Source organism: Stylophora pistillata, chromosome 7 (genome assembly GCF_964205215.1).
Source record: "Stylophora pistillata chromosome 7, jaStyPist1.2, whole genome shotgun sequence".
Classification (NCBI taxonomy): Eukaryota; Metazoa; Cnidaria; class Anthozoa; order Scleractinia; family Pocilloporidae; genus Stylophora; species Stylophora pistillata.
The window spans coordinates 32,699,439-32,715,796 of record NC_142525.1 but is presented as its reverse complement, the minus strand read 5'-3'; the positions used below and the strand labels follow the sequence as shown (position 1 = coordinate 32,715,796).

Sequence of the window (16,358 nt, the reverse complement as noted above, 5' to 3'; positions counted from 1 at the left end):
GAAAGAGAGAAAGTACCCCTTCTTTTTATATAAAAAGATGTATAACAGTTCTTCTTCATATCTTTTTCTCTTAATTTTTTTTTCTATCCAACTCCTTTTTTTATTTTCGGAATTTAGACCTAACTTTTATACATCTTCGAGTCTTCTCGGGTGGCCCTTCCTGACAGTGAGTTAGTTAAATTAACGCGTACAAAATGAATCCGAAATCTTCAGCACAAGTGTTGCATGTGTAATCTTTATTGTTTACTTTGTGTTTTTAATTTCCAACAAAAAGGAAAAAAAAAACAAAGAGAAAACATTCAGAAATTATGGCAATCATCATAGTTATTTTATTTCATCGCCAAATCAATCATTGCGCTGAAATTATTATCTGATTACAGAACTGTTGATTCATATGTAACTGATGAGACAAAAGAAGTTGCAACGTACCACGCGTCAATTGTCGCCAGAAGTAGACAAAGAGGCGGCAAACTAAAATAACAAACTTTAAAATATCTATTTTTTTTTCTTATGGGTTTACTGAAGAAACAATGACCTAACAGACATGCTGGAAACAGCCACTGGACACCGCTCAAAGTGATGTTATTAACTTCTTCTTAATGGCGTCTTTCTTAGTGCGAAGTTGCAAGCGTTCATCCGAACAAAACGCTCTTCAAACCTTGGGTGTCCAATAGCGGGACAACGGAAATATCACTTCGACTGTGTCGATTTTTTCTCATATTCAAGTATCTTCATTAAGTCTGTATCTACTCTAGAATGCCGATTTAAACTGGATAATGTGTTTTTTTTTCTCTCTCCGTTCCTCTGACATGTTTAGTCATTAAATGGCCGTCTCTTTTGCATCAACGACTAATATTTCGTCGATAACCGGTAGATCGCTATAGTCCGCGGTCTGGCCGACGCTTTTGTCCTGACCAGTTAGACTTCGCAATCTGCTCCTCGTGTAAGTGATTGTACTTTCTGCCATGCTCTGGAATATTTTCGGATCACAGGTAAAATACAGCTTAAATTCCTCTCTAAAATTCTCGTGGCAGATAGTGTAAGCGATAGGGTTCGCGGCACTGTTTGCAAATAGAATGATGTTGGTAAATGCAACCGTGTCCCAAAACTTAGAGTAGCTCTCTCCGCTTCCAAAATCAAGCCAAAGCCACATAATGTTATTGGGTAACACACAAATCGCGAAAAGAAGGGTGACGACGACAAGCATACGGACAACTTTGCGCGCCTCTTTTCTATGTGTGTTGTGTAAAACGGAGTTAACGGAGTATCCGCTCTTGACGCTAGTACAAGTTCTTAATTCAAGCCCGATTTTCAAGTATGCTATTGTGATCACGCACAGAGGCAGAAGGTATTGCAGAGCAAACAAAGAAGCTGTATATGCTTTCCTGTATTCGACTCTTGGCCAGAATTCGCCGCAATAATTAGTGGTCTCGTCCAAATTTAAGACCATCATATAAGGAACTGTTAAAAGTACACAGGTAACCCAGGTGACCACTATGACGACGGAAGCATGCTTCTTAGTCATTTGTTTCCTCAGAGGATGTACTATAGCCCAGAACCTATTCAGGCTCACAGCTGTCAGTGTAAATATGGAGCTAAACATGGCCATTGTCTGAATGGGGTACAGAAGCTTACACAGGACGTGTCCATACGGCCATTTGTAGTGATTTTCCTGCACGGGAATGTCAAAAGGAATGCAAATACAGGTGATCGCTAAGTCTGACGCCGCGAGGTTTAACACGAAGAAGTTCGTGACGGTTCGCATTCGCCGACGCCTGGCGATCACCACACAAACCAAAGTGTTGCCGATGACACTAATGAGGAAAATGATGGCATACAGGGAGAGCTTGATTCCTTTGAGGCTGGGAGACTCGCCTGAGGTTTCTTCTGAAGCGTTGACGTCTGTGGAGGTTTCACTACTCGTGGAAACGTTGGTTAACATATTACTGAGGGTTTTAGAATGAGAGCTACACGCAGGTTTAACGAGCTGTGTACCACGACGTGACCGCTATTTGCCAAGTTGCTCCTCTCAAAGTCCGTATTTCCTGTGGAAGCGTATTCAAAAGAGTTTTTGCTGCGGCGAAATGTTTGGTAATGCAAATAATCCTCAAAGGAATATCTGATGACTTAAAAATAAACTTCTACAATAATGGTGCCAAATGCGACCGAAAGACTTCTTCGTCGAACCTACCAAGTTTACACAGCACCTGTAATGTCGTGAAAAGACAAAATACGAAATTAGAAAACTATCTGATCTCTGCTAGTGGTAAATATGACGTTTGCACGTTTTTGCGAGAATCATTTCGCAACAGATTCACAGACAGAAGCTATTCATTAACAATATTAAGTCTCTAACCATTAATAATAAATAGACAATCTAGACAATAACTCCCGAAAACAAATTTTGACAAGAAAAAGAAAACACTGAACTCGCACCAAGATCTAGACCACTTACGTACTTGAGTGAAATTCAATTAACTCGAAGAGGGCTGAATCACAGCTGTAGGGGAAAACCTGTCCATAATTTATTGACATAGCTATTATTTGATCATGTTTTAATAATGGAGAAAAGTCGGAAAGTACGAGATTATTGTTATATTCAAGGTCAAGGATTTTGGTAGAATAAAAGTGCTTAGACAATCAAATAAAAGGTGGTAGAAAAAAAGGAAAAACACGCAGACATATACACAGAAACCTCACACTTTTCTTGAACAGCGCAAAACAAAAACTAAAAATATTACTAATAATATTACTACTAATAAATAATATTACTTGCGAGGTCCTGAATCTAAATTTCTTAAGACTAGGAAACGAAATACGCTAATACGCACATATTCAGTTGTAGTTATGTTATGCGTTTTCGAAGTTATTGTCTGATAATTAAAATAAACTTACACATGGCAGATATATAAGGGCTTCTTTTCATTTCCAAATTATGCAAAATTATGAAACTAGTGGCGTGGATGCGACATGGATTTACGTTGGTTGTTAAAAATGTATCATTAATGGAACAAGATTCTATAAAAATTTGAAACTTTGACCTTCATGGTGAATAAATGAATACATAAAAGTATACTGACGATAAAACTGATGATGCTGAGGCATGTCGAGAGCACAATCAGACTGCCGGACTATGATGTCAGTTCATTTAAGGCGAAATGTCTTCCTATACATATATATATGGAGATGCGTGATCACAAAACTTCAGTTGGATGGGATACTGAGGAAGATATCAAAGCGTAAAGAGTACTCGTGAATTGAACGGGGATGTAAAGATTGACATGGAGTCGGAGTGGGTGTAAAAGAAAGGCCTGAAAAATGAAAACAACGTCTACAGTAAAGAAACGAGCACGTGTCGTATTATATTTCCCAGATGCGCCAACTAATACGTCGCAACTATAATGCAAGTAAACTTGTTGCATTCCAGGTTGAGGCCAGTTCGATTTTTATGAGTACAAAACTAAATTTGAAGATGAATTGATAGAATGATAATCGTAATGATAGTAATCGTTACAATAATAATAATAATAATAATATTAACAGTGATAGCTGATAATAACGACAAAAGATTAACGGGGTAGGCGTAACGAAGGAAATAAACAGAGAAACAAAAATATGCTTTTGTAATCGTTACGGTGGCCAATTTACCACTTCAACTTTGTTGATATATCCAAATTATTAAGCTAGTGAAACTCAAATGAAGATATCATAGGGGATCTCTCATGATCTGTCAGAGAGGCCTCGTCTGAAATGAAAACGACTTCATGTCATCGACTTGTCTTGTTGGCGTAGTTTTTGACTGGCCACTAAATGTTTTATACCTTTTTTTTTTACGTAGTTTTTCCCTATTCTGCCTTTGAGCAACCATGTGCATCCTACTAGCTTATACACCTCAGATTGTAGACCCCTGTTGTTTGCCTTATAATCTGTTCACCTGTTACTGTTTGAGATGAATCTCTAGAATGACATGCGTACGCAGTTCTGGTTGCCTCTTGGATTGTTTGTTTATTGATTTTGTTGTTGTTGTTGCTGTCTTTTATAGTTAATATAGGAATACTCTTGAAGATTTTCGTTAAGAGATACAAACAACTTTTTGTGATTAACTCCGCCTGAAAACAAGCATCTATTCGCTCAAATTTGTTGCTAACTTGAAACCGCGGGAAGCTGTATGTATAACTGCTTAAAAGGCTCTTCAGTGATATGAGCGGAGACAGAAATAAACCTCAAGCGTGTTTCCGGAAAGGTTTATGATCGGAAAGTAAAAATAATAACCTTGTTAATATTCTACTCAGTACGCCTCATCTTATTAGCCAACCATGCTTTGTGGCGCCGTAAGTTTTAGTGCAAGAGCTGTATTAAATTTTTCAAAACTGTTGGCAAAGGAACGGAAGTAATCATTTTCTTTGCTTCAAAGAATTAATAACAATAAATTAAAACGGCATTTGGTGATATAATTCTTGTCTGAAAGTCTTATTACAAGGGAACGAAAACACTGAACTTAGTGAATGTCGTCAACCAAGAATCATAATTCTATTAATTTGGAGGACGACGCGATTCCGCTTACTGTTTGCGAATATAGCTTGTGTTATTAAGTTTTCCCCAGGTTCGAGCAATTTCAATTAGTAGTTGCTGTTGGGTTTCAAGAGAACTGGTTCAAAGCTTTAATTATGAACAGAGGCGAGGAAAAACAATTTAGGTTAAAGAGAAATTATTGATACAGCGGTACACCAATCGAACCACAAATATTTCAATTGCAAAGCTTATGGGATTGAAATATTTGTGGTATCTATCTTGCGTATCTAGTGCACACAAAACCGAAAGCCACGCAGCCAAAAAATGACCTCTAATTCTAACCGTCTGAAAGCTTAATAAACGCTAATCAAAAATCTGGGACCCTTCGAAATCCAGGAGCACAGTAAAGAAAAGTAAGATTATGTTTAGTTCACTCTATATCTTGTGTGAAGTCCTGACATAGTATATATAAGGCCTATATAGAGTCGTTAAATAAAGGACGACCTTTTTAAAACTAGCGCTCCGTATGCCATCATCACAGCAGTGTGATAATAGTATCTGAAAGAAAAGGCTCACATTAATAGTGAACCTTTGAGGGATCCTTGTTTTGAAACTGTCCAATACACTCCGGTTTTCGCGAGTGGCGATAATCAATTACATTTACTGTGAACGTTATAGATCAACCATATTCTTAGCGACTCGAGAACCAAACGTCCTAGAAACTATCGCGATTAAAACCGTAACGATACCTCTCCACTGAGACTTTAGTGGTAACTTTACGTATTTTGTGATCAGCGGATTGCTAAGGATGTTCCATCCGCTCAGTATAATGCGTCTGGTGTGGTGTGGACAGTCAGGATGTTTTGATTAATGGTTGGGATTCTGGTAGGATTAGTTACGAGGTTCAAGTTTGGAGTGACTCAGACCAATAACTAAAACTAAACAACCAACTGAATCTTCCCATTCCTTTCGCATCGAGAGTTCCATCGCGAACAACAGATATGGTAACTCTCCTCCCTCCTCTTGCCTCAATATCGTTTTTAAAGCTAATGAAAAAATTTTCAACCATTGGGTAGAAAACCAGGTGGAAAGAAATGCTGGTCAATTAGTGCGCGAAAGGCTGAATATTAACGAACTCTCAGTCGACAAAGCCATACCTTCCTTGTCCAAGATGGAGTCTATTAAAGATGAAAAGATGTAGATACTAGCTAGAATGGATTTTGAATTTCCAGGCGAGATCAGAATAGGATACTCTCACTGGGAATGAAAAGCGTGATACTGACCGGTATGGTAGGAGAAAGTGTTGAATGCCTCCCTCAGAATATTGAGGTTTGACCTTTTTTTCATTTTTCGCGTTTTTATTTAATTGTCTTTTCTTTTTTAAATGTGAGCGACGTTGCCAACTTATGCACAATGCTTCAGAAGCCAAGAATAGTTGAGCTTGTTATCTCGATAAGCTGCTTTTTAGAACTAGTCAAATGCGATATATTCGATAGATTTTATCGATAAACTTTAACCAATCAATTTAAATCAAATACTATCCAGACATCCGACAGAAAAATGTGATTTGTCATTTATTGGAAGATATTGAAGATGCTGTTATTAATTTAGGAGAAACGCATGATAATTAGTAACAATATCGAGAAGAAAGCAGCATTTACGTTAGGTCGATTCTGTTGACAAGACCCCTGCACATTCACGACAGTGTTAGCATCATTTCATCCCATTGTTTTCCCAGGGAAAAGTAAGATTTGTTTAACTGCGCCGACAGCTGCCGTCGTTCTTGTTGAAGCTACGATAACTGAGTCAAACCGGATAATGACCATTTGATGAGCCTCCGCATAATTGGAAACAGTCAGTGTGCTTAATGATGTGAACCTGTTCAAATATTCAGTAAAGGCAGGTCAATGAAATTTCAGTCCAATAAAGATTCTATAATACAGCTTGCCCTAAGATCTTTCTTAGGGCCAAACACTTGAATTTAACATGAAGGAGACTCATGAGTACTGGTACTAAGTCAGCGAAAATGCGACGGATGGCTTAAGGCAAATAAAATAAATTGGTTTTGAAATTGTGTGAAATTCTGCGAAATGCAATTGATTAGATGGAACAAAACACCGGGAAAAAATTTCTGTGAGTCGTATTCTTCCCAGAATGGTTAGGTATGTGAAGTGACGCAAGATGTTTAAGTTGTATACATAACTAATAATCCATTATTGCCTGACTTGAAAAAAAAAAATAAAAATAAAAATAAAAAAAAATAGGTTTGAGGCAGGTTGAGAAATTCCAAATTCCAAATCTTCAAGAATAGGTGTCATCATGCAGTTGTACTGGCGAGCTGCATCGCGACTCGATAAACCGGAATTGAGCGTCTAACTGTACTTGTGCTTTTAACAGTATTAATGTCTGCTCAAACGATTAGAATTCGAGAACCTCTGCTCGCTCTTAACGAAATATATTTTTCAATTTAAAGTTTAAAGAGCCCTTTCTCGGCAAAACTTTGTCAGTGTTGACGCTAGTCTAAGCTACAAATTGTGACTCGTGATGTTAGATGTCTGTTGTAAATCAACATTGTGCAATCGGGAATTCAGACTGTTCGAGAACTATAAACCCAACACGATCAGTGATGATTGTCTCGAGACAAACAAGTTTTCAAGCCACTTACCGACATGAAAATTCCTTGCGAAGCTAGAAGCGAAATCGTATCCCTTTAGCGTATTTGGTCCTATTCTTTCGATGTAAACGTGCCTCTTAAAAATGCACTGGTTTGACGCACTCAAGCAATCCGAACTCTCCATCAGTGTTTTTCAAAAGTCATATGCTATACGATACCCCCAGTGACGTTCTTTTGGTACAAGATCCTGAATAGAGAGTTATATTAATATGTAAATGCCTTTATTTCAGCAGGAATGTGGGAGCTCAGAAATTATTTTCATATGGCATTTTCGTCCCTTAAAGAGAGGTTTGAAAATGGATATTGTTATTTCTTAACAAGTAATTTAACAGCATCCGTTCACAGTAAAAGTCGAATTAATCAAAATACTTCAAAAACTGTTTACAATTTGTTGTCCCTTGGTATACCGGTTATAATGTATATTTCACGGACAGGCTGATATAGCCGAGTTTGCCTCATAAGAGACTTAACCGGCGATTCTACACGAGTGAAGCACTTTTCAAAGTCGTCATCAGCTGTTGAGTTCTTCATCATAACTTTGAACTATATGCAACAATTTCGGGAGGAATTCATGTTCATAGCCGTTATATTTCACGTTCTTGAGCAATACTTAAACATGAGCAAAATGACAAGAATCTCAGCTGACGAGATCTATTTACGAGTCATAGACAACTTCTCTCTGCAGTTGAACTCACGTAAACCAGCATGTGAGGCGGTTTTTAGGTCCCCGTCCAGCAAGATCGCACAGAATATGTTTTTTTCGTTTGTTTTCGTTTCGATTATACCTGCTAATTAACGAGAGGAAAATAGAAATTACTTTGATCAAAACAGGAGGTACCTTCCTGAGCCAAACAAAGATATCTTCATTAGCAGTATTTATTCAGGAGAAAAATAAACAACAGTTTGTTTAATCGGTTAATGGACAATGAGCAATTGAAGCGACGGAAAACAACGAATAATAAGGGTCAGACTTGAAGCACCATTGAAAAAGCCCTCTTAATACCTGCCAACACCGGAAGATGCTCTTACGAAAACTCTTACAATGTTGTTAGGAGCTCTTCTGATCTGCCTCTCATTTCGTGCATGAAATACGAAAAAGTCGACTCATTTCCGACAGGAAATACCGATCCATATAGTTTTAAGATTGATGGCACTTATAAATATAGAGCAAATAGGTTTGAAGAAGGAATGTTTTGTAATTTCTACAGGCAATACTTGTATTTGAGCTGTCTTTTAGAGCAGAAACTTTCCGCTTTGAACCATAGTGGACGATTGCGAGGTTTTCAGTTGAGGAATTTTAGGTGGATGAACCTGGCAGGGGACTACGTGTCCTATTGTTCTTCCACCTGTACAGTGTACAGTGTATAATTTATCTAGAAATGAAATACAATGTACAAATCTTTAGAAACAAAATACAATGTACAAATCTTTAGAAACAAAATACAATGTAAAAATCTTTAGAAACAAATTACAATGTAAAAGTCTTTAGAAACAAAATACAATGTACAAATCGTTAGAAATCGTGAATTGCTGCAGAATTCTATGGAAAATCATTACAATGACATGCATTTGAGAGTCTCGTACTTCTGGTTTGCGAAGGGGCCGATCCGTGAAGCGGACGGATTTTTCCATCCGTATTTTTGCGGCTCCAAGGGTTGCATTGACAAAGAGGAATAAAGCTTAGAAGAACAAATTCACCAAACATGGAACCAATTTTCACCCAATATCATCCGAACATAACGCAATCTCCCTCCGTTGATACAAACGAATCAGGAGAGGACACAACGCACCCGAACATTTGGCCCTTCTGGGGTCATTAATAGTACGTGCTGGCGGGCAGATTTCAGCGGACATCTGAAGATGGCTATCTGTTGCAGACAATCTAAGTTGTTACTGGTAGTCTTTTCTTAACTGTGAATGACATTCTTTTGCTAATGGAATTGTTGATCGAAGGATCAATACTCCTTTCTTTTACATCGTGTCTGACTTCTGTGTGCAAATGATGATTGCATGTCTACCTTCCTGCCTCTCTGAATGAGTATATTTCTAAGTGGTCTCTCTCTTACCAAGCTGTTACAGAATGGATGTAGAATTATCACCTAGTATACCTTATTCAATAGGTCGAACAGTGCCACATTGTACACTATGGATACCAATCCAACCCAGGTGTTTTGACATTTAATTCCCGCGCCTCTACAATAAAGAATTTGGTTGATCGAGAATGGTCTCCGTTTGGTTTTCTTAGTGCTTTCCACTGATAAATTGCCAAACACAGCTATTGCGTTTGCGAGCAAACAACAACAACAAAAAAAAACTAGTTTTGAAAAAGCCTACCTGTTTGAGGGTCTTGTCGGAGCAGGTTAGCATCTTCATCACCAGTACGGATGCCAATCCATCGCTCCCCTGGTGGTAATTTCTCAAATTCTGTTATCAGTTTGCAAAGCCTTTTCAGGGAAACTGAGCGTACAAGAAGGTACTTTCAAAAGCAAGTTGGGATCCTACCCAAAGCAGAATAACATCATTCAAAGTTTCCCGCGTGCTCAGGAATCATCCAAAAATACAAAAATAAACGGTACTGTTCGAGATACACAAGTATTGTTAGATTGAAGTGCTGTCCGTAAAGTCCATAATTACACTTCTTTGTCGTCCCATGAGCTGGAGTCTGAGGAGTAAGAATGTCGACGCTATTGACAAAACCAAACAAATGAAACAATCTCACCTCTTTCACCTTTATTGTGTGAATTCTTGTGCCAATTAGCCTCCGTGCATTCCCTGCGTGGATTATTCTAATGAAACAAAACTACGAATGCATTCTTCGTCCCAACTTTTTCCAACTTCTTTAACTTTTAAAGGCACTATTGCAGCTTTACCAGTGCTTTGAGTGGCATGTGTCTTTTTTTCAAAGACATCTCTTTTGAATCCGTTGTCAATAAACCAAAGATATGACGCACTGGTTAATACGCTCTGATCTTACATCAGCTTGTCGAAATTTGCTGTGGTAGTTGATTTTCGCTTTTGTGGTCCACTAAAAGCGTTTTAAATCTATTATCCCTCCCGTTGTTTTCTTGTAGAGGCTGCAACTGAATTAGCATGAAGCTCTCGAACTAATTTGGAGAAAGGATTAAAATATCTTGGCTCTCAATAGTATCTATTGTTTTATTTACCGCGATGATATTGTGATATACAATACTGAAGGTCTTTAATATCCTTCACACTAACTTTTCCAGTCTCTCGAGAGAAACGATCGAGAGAAAAATAACTATATCACCTTTCGTATTGCACTGTGGCCTCTGTAATGACTAGGGTTATATTTTTGTTACCTTCCGTCAAGAAGAGATAATAATACGCTCTCATGTAGCAAAAATAGCCTCACAGCTGCTACCACCCTGCTCAGAGTCGCTCATTTATTGGCTCGAATCCATTTTCGAACAATTGAAAACGGAAAAAAAAAAAAAGTATCACCGATGCGTGTAGGAGTAATTGACGCCTAAAAGCCATACAAAGTAAGGTCGAATGTCATAAGCTAATTTTAAAACATTCAGTTGATTTGTCAACATATCAGCGGCATCTCCCGTTACCTCCTGTCTGAAGTGAAAATAAAATTTCGGCGATATTTGAAATACATATTCGTTTCATTGAGCCGCGTCTGAAGGTCAGTTTAAAAATAGATTTGCTGCTAAAGTGAGGGAACCTGAATTTCTAGTTTTCCTTCCTTTGGGCTCAAATATATCTTTAAATAAATGACTGAAAACATGTCTAATTTGCTACTAAAGATGCCGGCAAAAAAATACAGAAGAGAAGGAAATATCAGTTTCTCAATAATAATGACTGACTCTATTAAAATTTCCAAACTACTAAAATTCGAAAGGCATCAACTACTGTCGGCAATGTTCATTCTCTGAAAGAAAACTTTGGAAGAATCAAACTTACATGTAGATCAGTAAGGACTTTGGGTGTCAAAGAAATGTAGAACATTGCATTCGAGGAATATTCGTTCAAGTCAATCCCGAAAAAAGAAAAAACGAACACTGATTCACGCAAGAAATTTAATTGCCTCAATGCCATCATCGACTGCTCGTTATTAGCTTGTTATTGGCTCTAGTAGACAACACACGCGGTTTTCCTAAAACAATTAAGGCACCTGAAAGCAAACGTTTAGGTCCCCCAGGACTTCTATTCTTGTCTTAAATGGATCTAAATTATTTGTTTGAATGAGATGCTAAAGGTGCCTCCTTAGCCATACTGACAATTAGTGTTTTCATAAAAATTGAAAGATGCAATCCCTGGTTTCAAACTTTGCTAATGAGACATGGATTTTAAATATCCTCCGGCGTGACAGCTAATCAGAATCTTTGTTCTTTTACGGATACGGAAGTGTTTTCATGCTTAGATGAAAATTAGTTTAAAATGTGTTGAGTGCTACATTTTGACGAAGATTAGCATAAAAGAATGGATCTACTTTTAGATAGAATTCTGAGTATAAGGAACATATCTGCGCAAGAAATCATAACGCAACAGAAAAGAGAAATGAATGTTGTATGGCATCGAGACAGGATATCCTCTCTTGTCATAGATAAAAAATATGGTTTCCAAATATCTTGGCGTCGTAGCAATCGCACCCTTGAAAAGGCGACTCATCCTTTCATGTTTTTCACTCATCATTAATACCAAATATCGTGCGTTGGCCCACCAAATTTGACTGCGTTACAGAAGTAAATAAAATCTTCAGACATTTCACACGTTTTAGTTTACGCTTTGAACTATCAAACAACAAACATATGAAATACATATATATGAACTGCGGTTATGAAACGTATATGTGCACGATCCTTTGCAGTAAAGCACTATTTAAGCAATAGTGGAAATTCAGACCTGAAAAAAATTTAGGCCTGTACGGGATTCGAACCACTGACCTCTGCGATACTAGTGCAGCGCTCTACCAATTGAGCTCAGTTGGCTTGTTAGCTCAATTGGTAGAGCGCTGCACTAGTATCGCAGAGGTCAGTGGTTCAAATCCCGTACAGGCCTGAATTTTTTTCAGGTCTGAATTTCCACTATTGCTTAAATAGTGCTTTACTGCGAAGGATCGTGCACATATACGCTTTGAACTATGAAACAATGATACTCATACGTATGATATGAACTTCATATATTCACTGTATAATGATACTCAGTTAGGAATCCCACCTTTTGTTCGACTCCTCGTTATGTCAGTTTTTACTTGTTTCGTAAATATAAAAGAAGCGTCCTACGACGAACCTTCCCGTAATAGATGTTTGCTCGGACCTGAAGGGAGACACAATGTCCCCATTCTTTTATTCTTTACAGGAGGCTTACATTTTACATCGTAAATCACCAGAAGCACGTGCGTGTCACTTTGCTATGGTTACAAGGAGACAATTTTCTTTCAGTGTAAACAAACCCATTATCCACTTTGTTCTCTCAGCAGACATTTTAAGCCTCAAGGTTGAATAGTAATTTCATAACAAAATATAAATGGATAGCGAGTGAGATATGGAGAGAGACATAAAAAGTGTGAAACCAAGAGCACCGAATGAACGACTTTCACCCACCCTTGCTTTCCTAGAAAAAAAAAAAAAAAAAAAAAAAAAAACCGTAGCTCTTTTTTTTATTTCCCTGGCAATATTAATCAATCCTTGGTTTGGGCTTTATAAAATTTCGGAATTGCTTTCACCGCCACGCTTCTTATCATACATCAGGCCGGATGCCGTGCTTAACACCACAATGTTGAAAACTTCGCTTTGCTATTGATAAATGGAAAAGAAGACAAAACAAAAGTTATAAATGAATGAATAAAGCCGAAAGAAAAAAAATAAAGATAAACTAGAGAAATAGATAAATACATAAGTAAACAGGGAACGAGAGAAGAAAAAAAAACAGCTGTATATGCATATTTCCTTCCCGATAATTAAGCAAATTATTATATTTATAGCGAGTTCAGCCCACGTGGTGTAAGATGTAAACCGTGACTTGAAAGGCAAGCAAGCAAATCGTGATATTTATGGCGAGTTCAGCCCACGTGGTGTATGATGGAAACTGTGACTTGAAAGGCAAGTAAATATGATCATCATTTTTCGCTTTATCTTATTCTATTTTTTCTCACGGAGTGTATCATGCGATGGGGTCGTGCTATGAAACCCATGAAGATGTCAGATATTGCTTGTATGACATATTCGTCAGAATCATAAAACATGAAGAATGATTTTCATGATCAAGTTACTAATTCACGATTCCAACAAACGTACGAGGTAAAGGCAGTATAAGATCGCTTGATATATATGAGTTACACAACAGCTTTATCTGAGTTAGTGTATAAATGATACTGAACGCGAGCACTCCGCGGCGAAAATTGAAAAGAAACTGAAAAGAGATAACGCTTTGGAAAAATTGAAGGCGCCTTTTCAATTAGCGTCTGAAACGCGATTTACACCTTGAGGCTAATATATTGCAAATTGAGGTCATATGAGTTGGTCCGGCCGTTGCCTTGTATACCGACGTTTTCGGGTACTTGAATTAATTTTCAGTATTTTTCGTTATCGGCCTCCTGAGAGGACTCCTGACAGGAATAAATGTTAGTTCCAGAAGCTTATTTGTAGATATTTTTCTTCCTACGGTTTCAGTCTTTACCACTTGGGAGCTAAATTTTTAGCAGAGACAGCATGATTTCAATGTCTTCTGGCCAATAAAAATGGCGAAGTATTCGAAATAGACCGTTTCGTGTGAGGGAGAATTTTAGCGCGAAATACATAACCAAGTTTTTCTTCCTTCAGCACTTTTCATTTGAACAAGTTGTTCGTATTCCTTATGCATTGATTACGTCTTGCGCTGTAAGTGTAAAATAAAATATCAATATAAAATAGAAGTAGAATAATATCTTTGTGTATAAAATATAGAAATTTAGGAAAGTGGGAGTGAACTCTAAATTATTAATTTATGGTGTGCTAATTGCGGTGATTATTCTGTTCCTGCAAAATAATCACGGTTTTCAAGCAGATTTTTAAAGACAGAAATGTATTAGAACGCTTTAATTAGTATTGATTCCCTTCACGACAATTTGGGCATCTGAAAATTAGGTGATTTTTCTTTTCAACCTTTACAGCGACATCGGTCAGTCTTGAGATGCATCGTAAGGCACACGAGTTATGCGGAAATTTATTTCTTTTACCTTTATATAAAGTACATATTCAACACATATTATCATAAAAGATAATCGATTAGTTATAAACATACCTAGTTGATGCACGATTTAGACATAATTTCGTACATTTCCTCACCTCAATTCTCCTCTAATGCCGCCAAACCAGTGCAGTGATGACTGGGCTAATGGAGAATTAATTTCAGATTTTCTTTTTTTTGGTCGTTGATAACGATGGCGTAGGAACCAAACGATTATAACCCGATAAACAAGCTTGTTGGTCCTCTTGATCACTATGAATTGTTAGGTATAAGATCATTTCCTTTACGATTTGAATTCCGTTTTTCTTATTCTGAACTTTTAGGACTTATAGCAATACAGACCTATTCCTAAGTTACAATTGCTTAAAATAAAAATGAAAACTTCGGTTTCTGTAAAAGATAACACTGCCCTTGAATTGATGGATCTCAGCCATTGCACTCGACTGTGAATAGCAACGATGAAGAAGATAAACGTGAATAGGCAACGCTTTCTTCATAACGAAACGGCTCAACTTTTGACGACGTTAAAGCAAACGGCTTTACTCTCAAAATTGCATGGAGAAAGCTACCCGAAAGTTCTAAAATGAACGAAAACAGACTAGTCTTTTAAAATAGCTTCACGCCAAAAAACAACACAAAATAAAAAAACAAAAATGTAAAAAGAAAAAAAAAAAATTGCGACAGGGCATATTTTGGTTTTTGTCTGTCTACATTTCATAGAATGGATAGACCTAAGTTCATGTTTTGTTTTGACTGAACGAGCCGGCTAAAGGACGATAAAAAAAAAAAACCTTGGCCGTTCAATTGAACTTATCAAGTTCCAGCCAAGCTAGATATTTATCAGTAAATCTAGAGGATGCATGGCTCAGATCGTTTAAAGAGTTTTAAAACCGGAAAGTAAAGATGTTAAACTATAAGTACAATTCGTTTCAACTTGCTCAAGAAAACTCTTGATTATTTTCTCAATTTGTCGTTTCGTGATGCTGCTAAATCTATTCATAATTTACAAATGAGTCAAAGACGATTATTGGCTGATGAAGGTTATGTTTTAATCGAATCATTTCGGATTAAAAATTTCAAGGATTGCACTAATATCATCTATATTTGCACGACTTTGTATTTTAATTATATTTGTTACATTTTCATCTATCATTTAAATGTCTTTTTCTCGTCACAACTGACTTAGACAAGCTCAGGATGGACTTATTACTTGTCTAATTACGGATCTGTGACGTAATGCTACTTACTTCCACTGAAGTAATCGGTCCGGATGTTTCTAATTCACAGATGTCTCCCTTTTCCTTCTTTTTTGAGCAGACGGTGGGAAAGGTGCTCTCGAGCTCTTCGCTTAATGTATGTTTGCTTTTTTGAGCGCTTGTTGTTGCTGTTGTTGTCTAATGTGTTTCTTTATCCCCTGAGTTTTTAGCCTATGTATGTGTGTATTTACGAATATTTACACAGGGTAGCCCAGTTTAGCAGATAGCTAGCTAGTTTGAATGGGGCCCTGTTAAAGTGTAATTTCGTGCGTGGGAAATTAACGGCTCCTACCCCTAACCCTGCAGGAGACGGGGCCTACCGTTTATTCGTCCTTATCCGAGAAGACTAGAATATCTATTATATTTTTAAACTATCGGAAAGGTAGCGAATTCTCCTCAGTTATTTTAAAACCATGAGTATTGGTCCGGCCAGGGCTCGAACCCTTGACCTTCCGAACAACACAATCTGGCGCTCTAACCAATTCAGCTAACCGGGGGGTGGTTAGCTCAAGCCAAAGAGTAACCTATTTCTTAATTTCTCTTGAAGCTGCACATGTCTACTTCAGGAGTACATTGAATATATTTCGAGACAATTTTCTAAAGGCTATGATAGTCTCCTTACAATGCACCAAGTATTTCATTGAAACACACGCTTCTTAATCGCCGCGATAAAGATTACATGGTTTCCGAGCGCAAGACCTCCTTGCCCCCCCTTCCCC

The 16,358-nt window shown here is 37.5% G+C and overlaps 1 protein-coding gene across 6 annotated transcripts; it reads right to left on the bottom strand.

The window, feature by feature from the left end:
- Positions 1 to 219: 219 nt before the first annotated feature.
- On the bottom strand, positions 220 to 12,932 carry LOC111335623 (neuropeptide FF receptor 2). 6 transcript variants are annotated; one of them, XM_088726198.1, is made up of 5 exons: positions 12,374 to 12,932; positions 9,521 to 9,972; positions 7,882 to 9,377; positions 7,178 to 7,373; positions 220 to 2,207 (listed from the first exon to the last, which is right to left on the bottom strand). In XM_088726198.1, the coding sequence occupies exon 5, from the start codon at positions 1,940 to 1,942 to the stop codon at positions 821 to 823; it is 1,122 nt and encodes a 373-aa protein (XP_088582324.1). In that variant the 5' UTR covers positions 1,943 to 2,207; positions 7,178 to 7,373; positions 7,882 to 9,377; positions 9,521 to 9,972; positions 12,374 to 12,932; the 3' UTR covers positions 220 to 820. The 6 variants fall into 6 exon arrangements, with proteins under 6 accessions (XP_088582324.1, XP_088582327.1, XP_088582325.1 ...); XM_088726201.1 differs by having other exon boundaries at positions 7,178 to 9,377; positions 9,521 to 9,684; positions 9,906 to 9,972; XM_088726199.1 differs by having other exon boundaries at positions 7,178 to 8,559.
- Positions 12,933 to 16,358: the final 3,426 nt, after the last annotated feature.

What these genes read in the sequence shown, in the direction of transcription:
- LOC111335623 (XM_088726198.1), bottom strand. Translation starts at nt 1,942, where the DNA reads ATGTTAACCAACGTTTCCACGAGTAGTGAAACCTCCACAGACGTCAAC.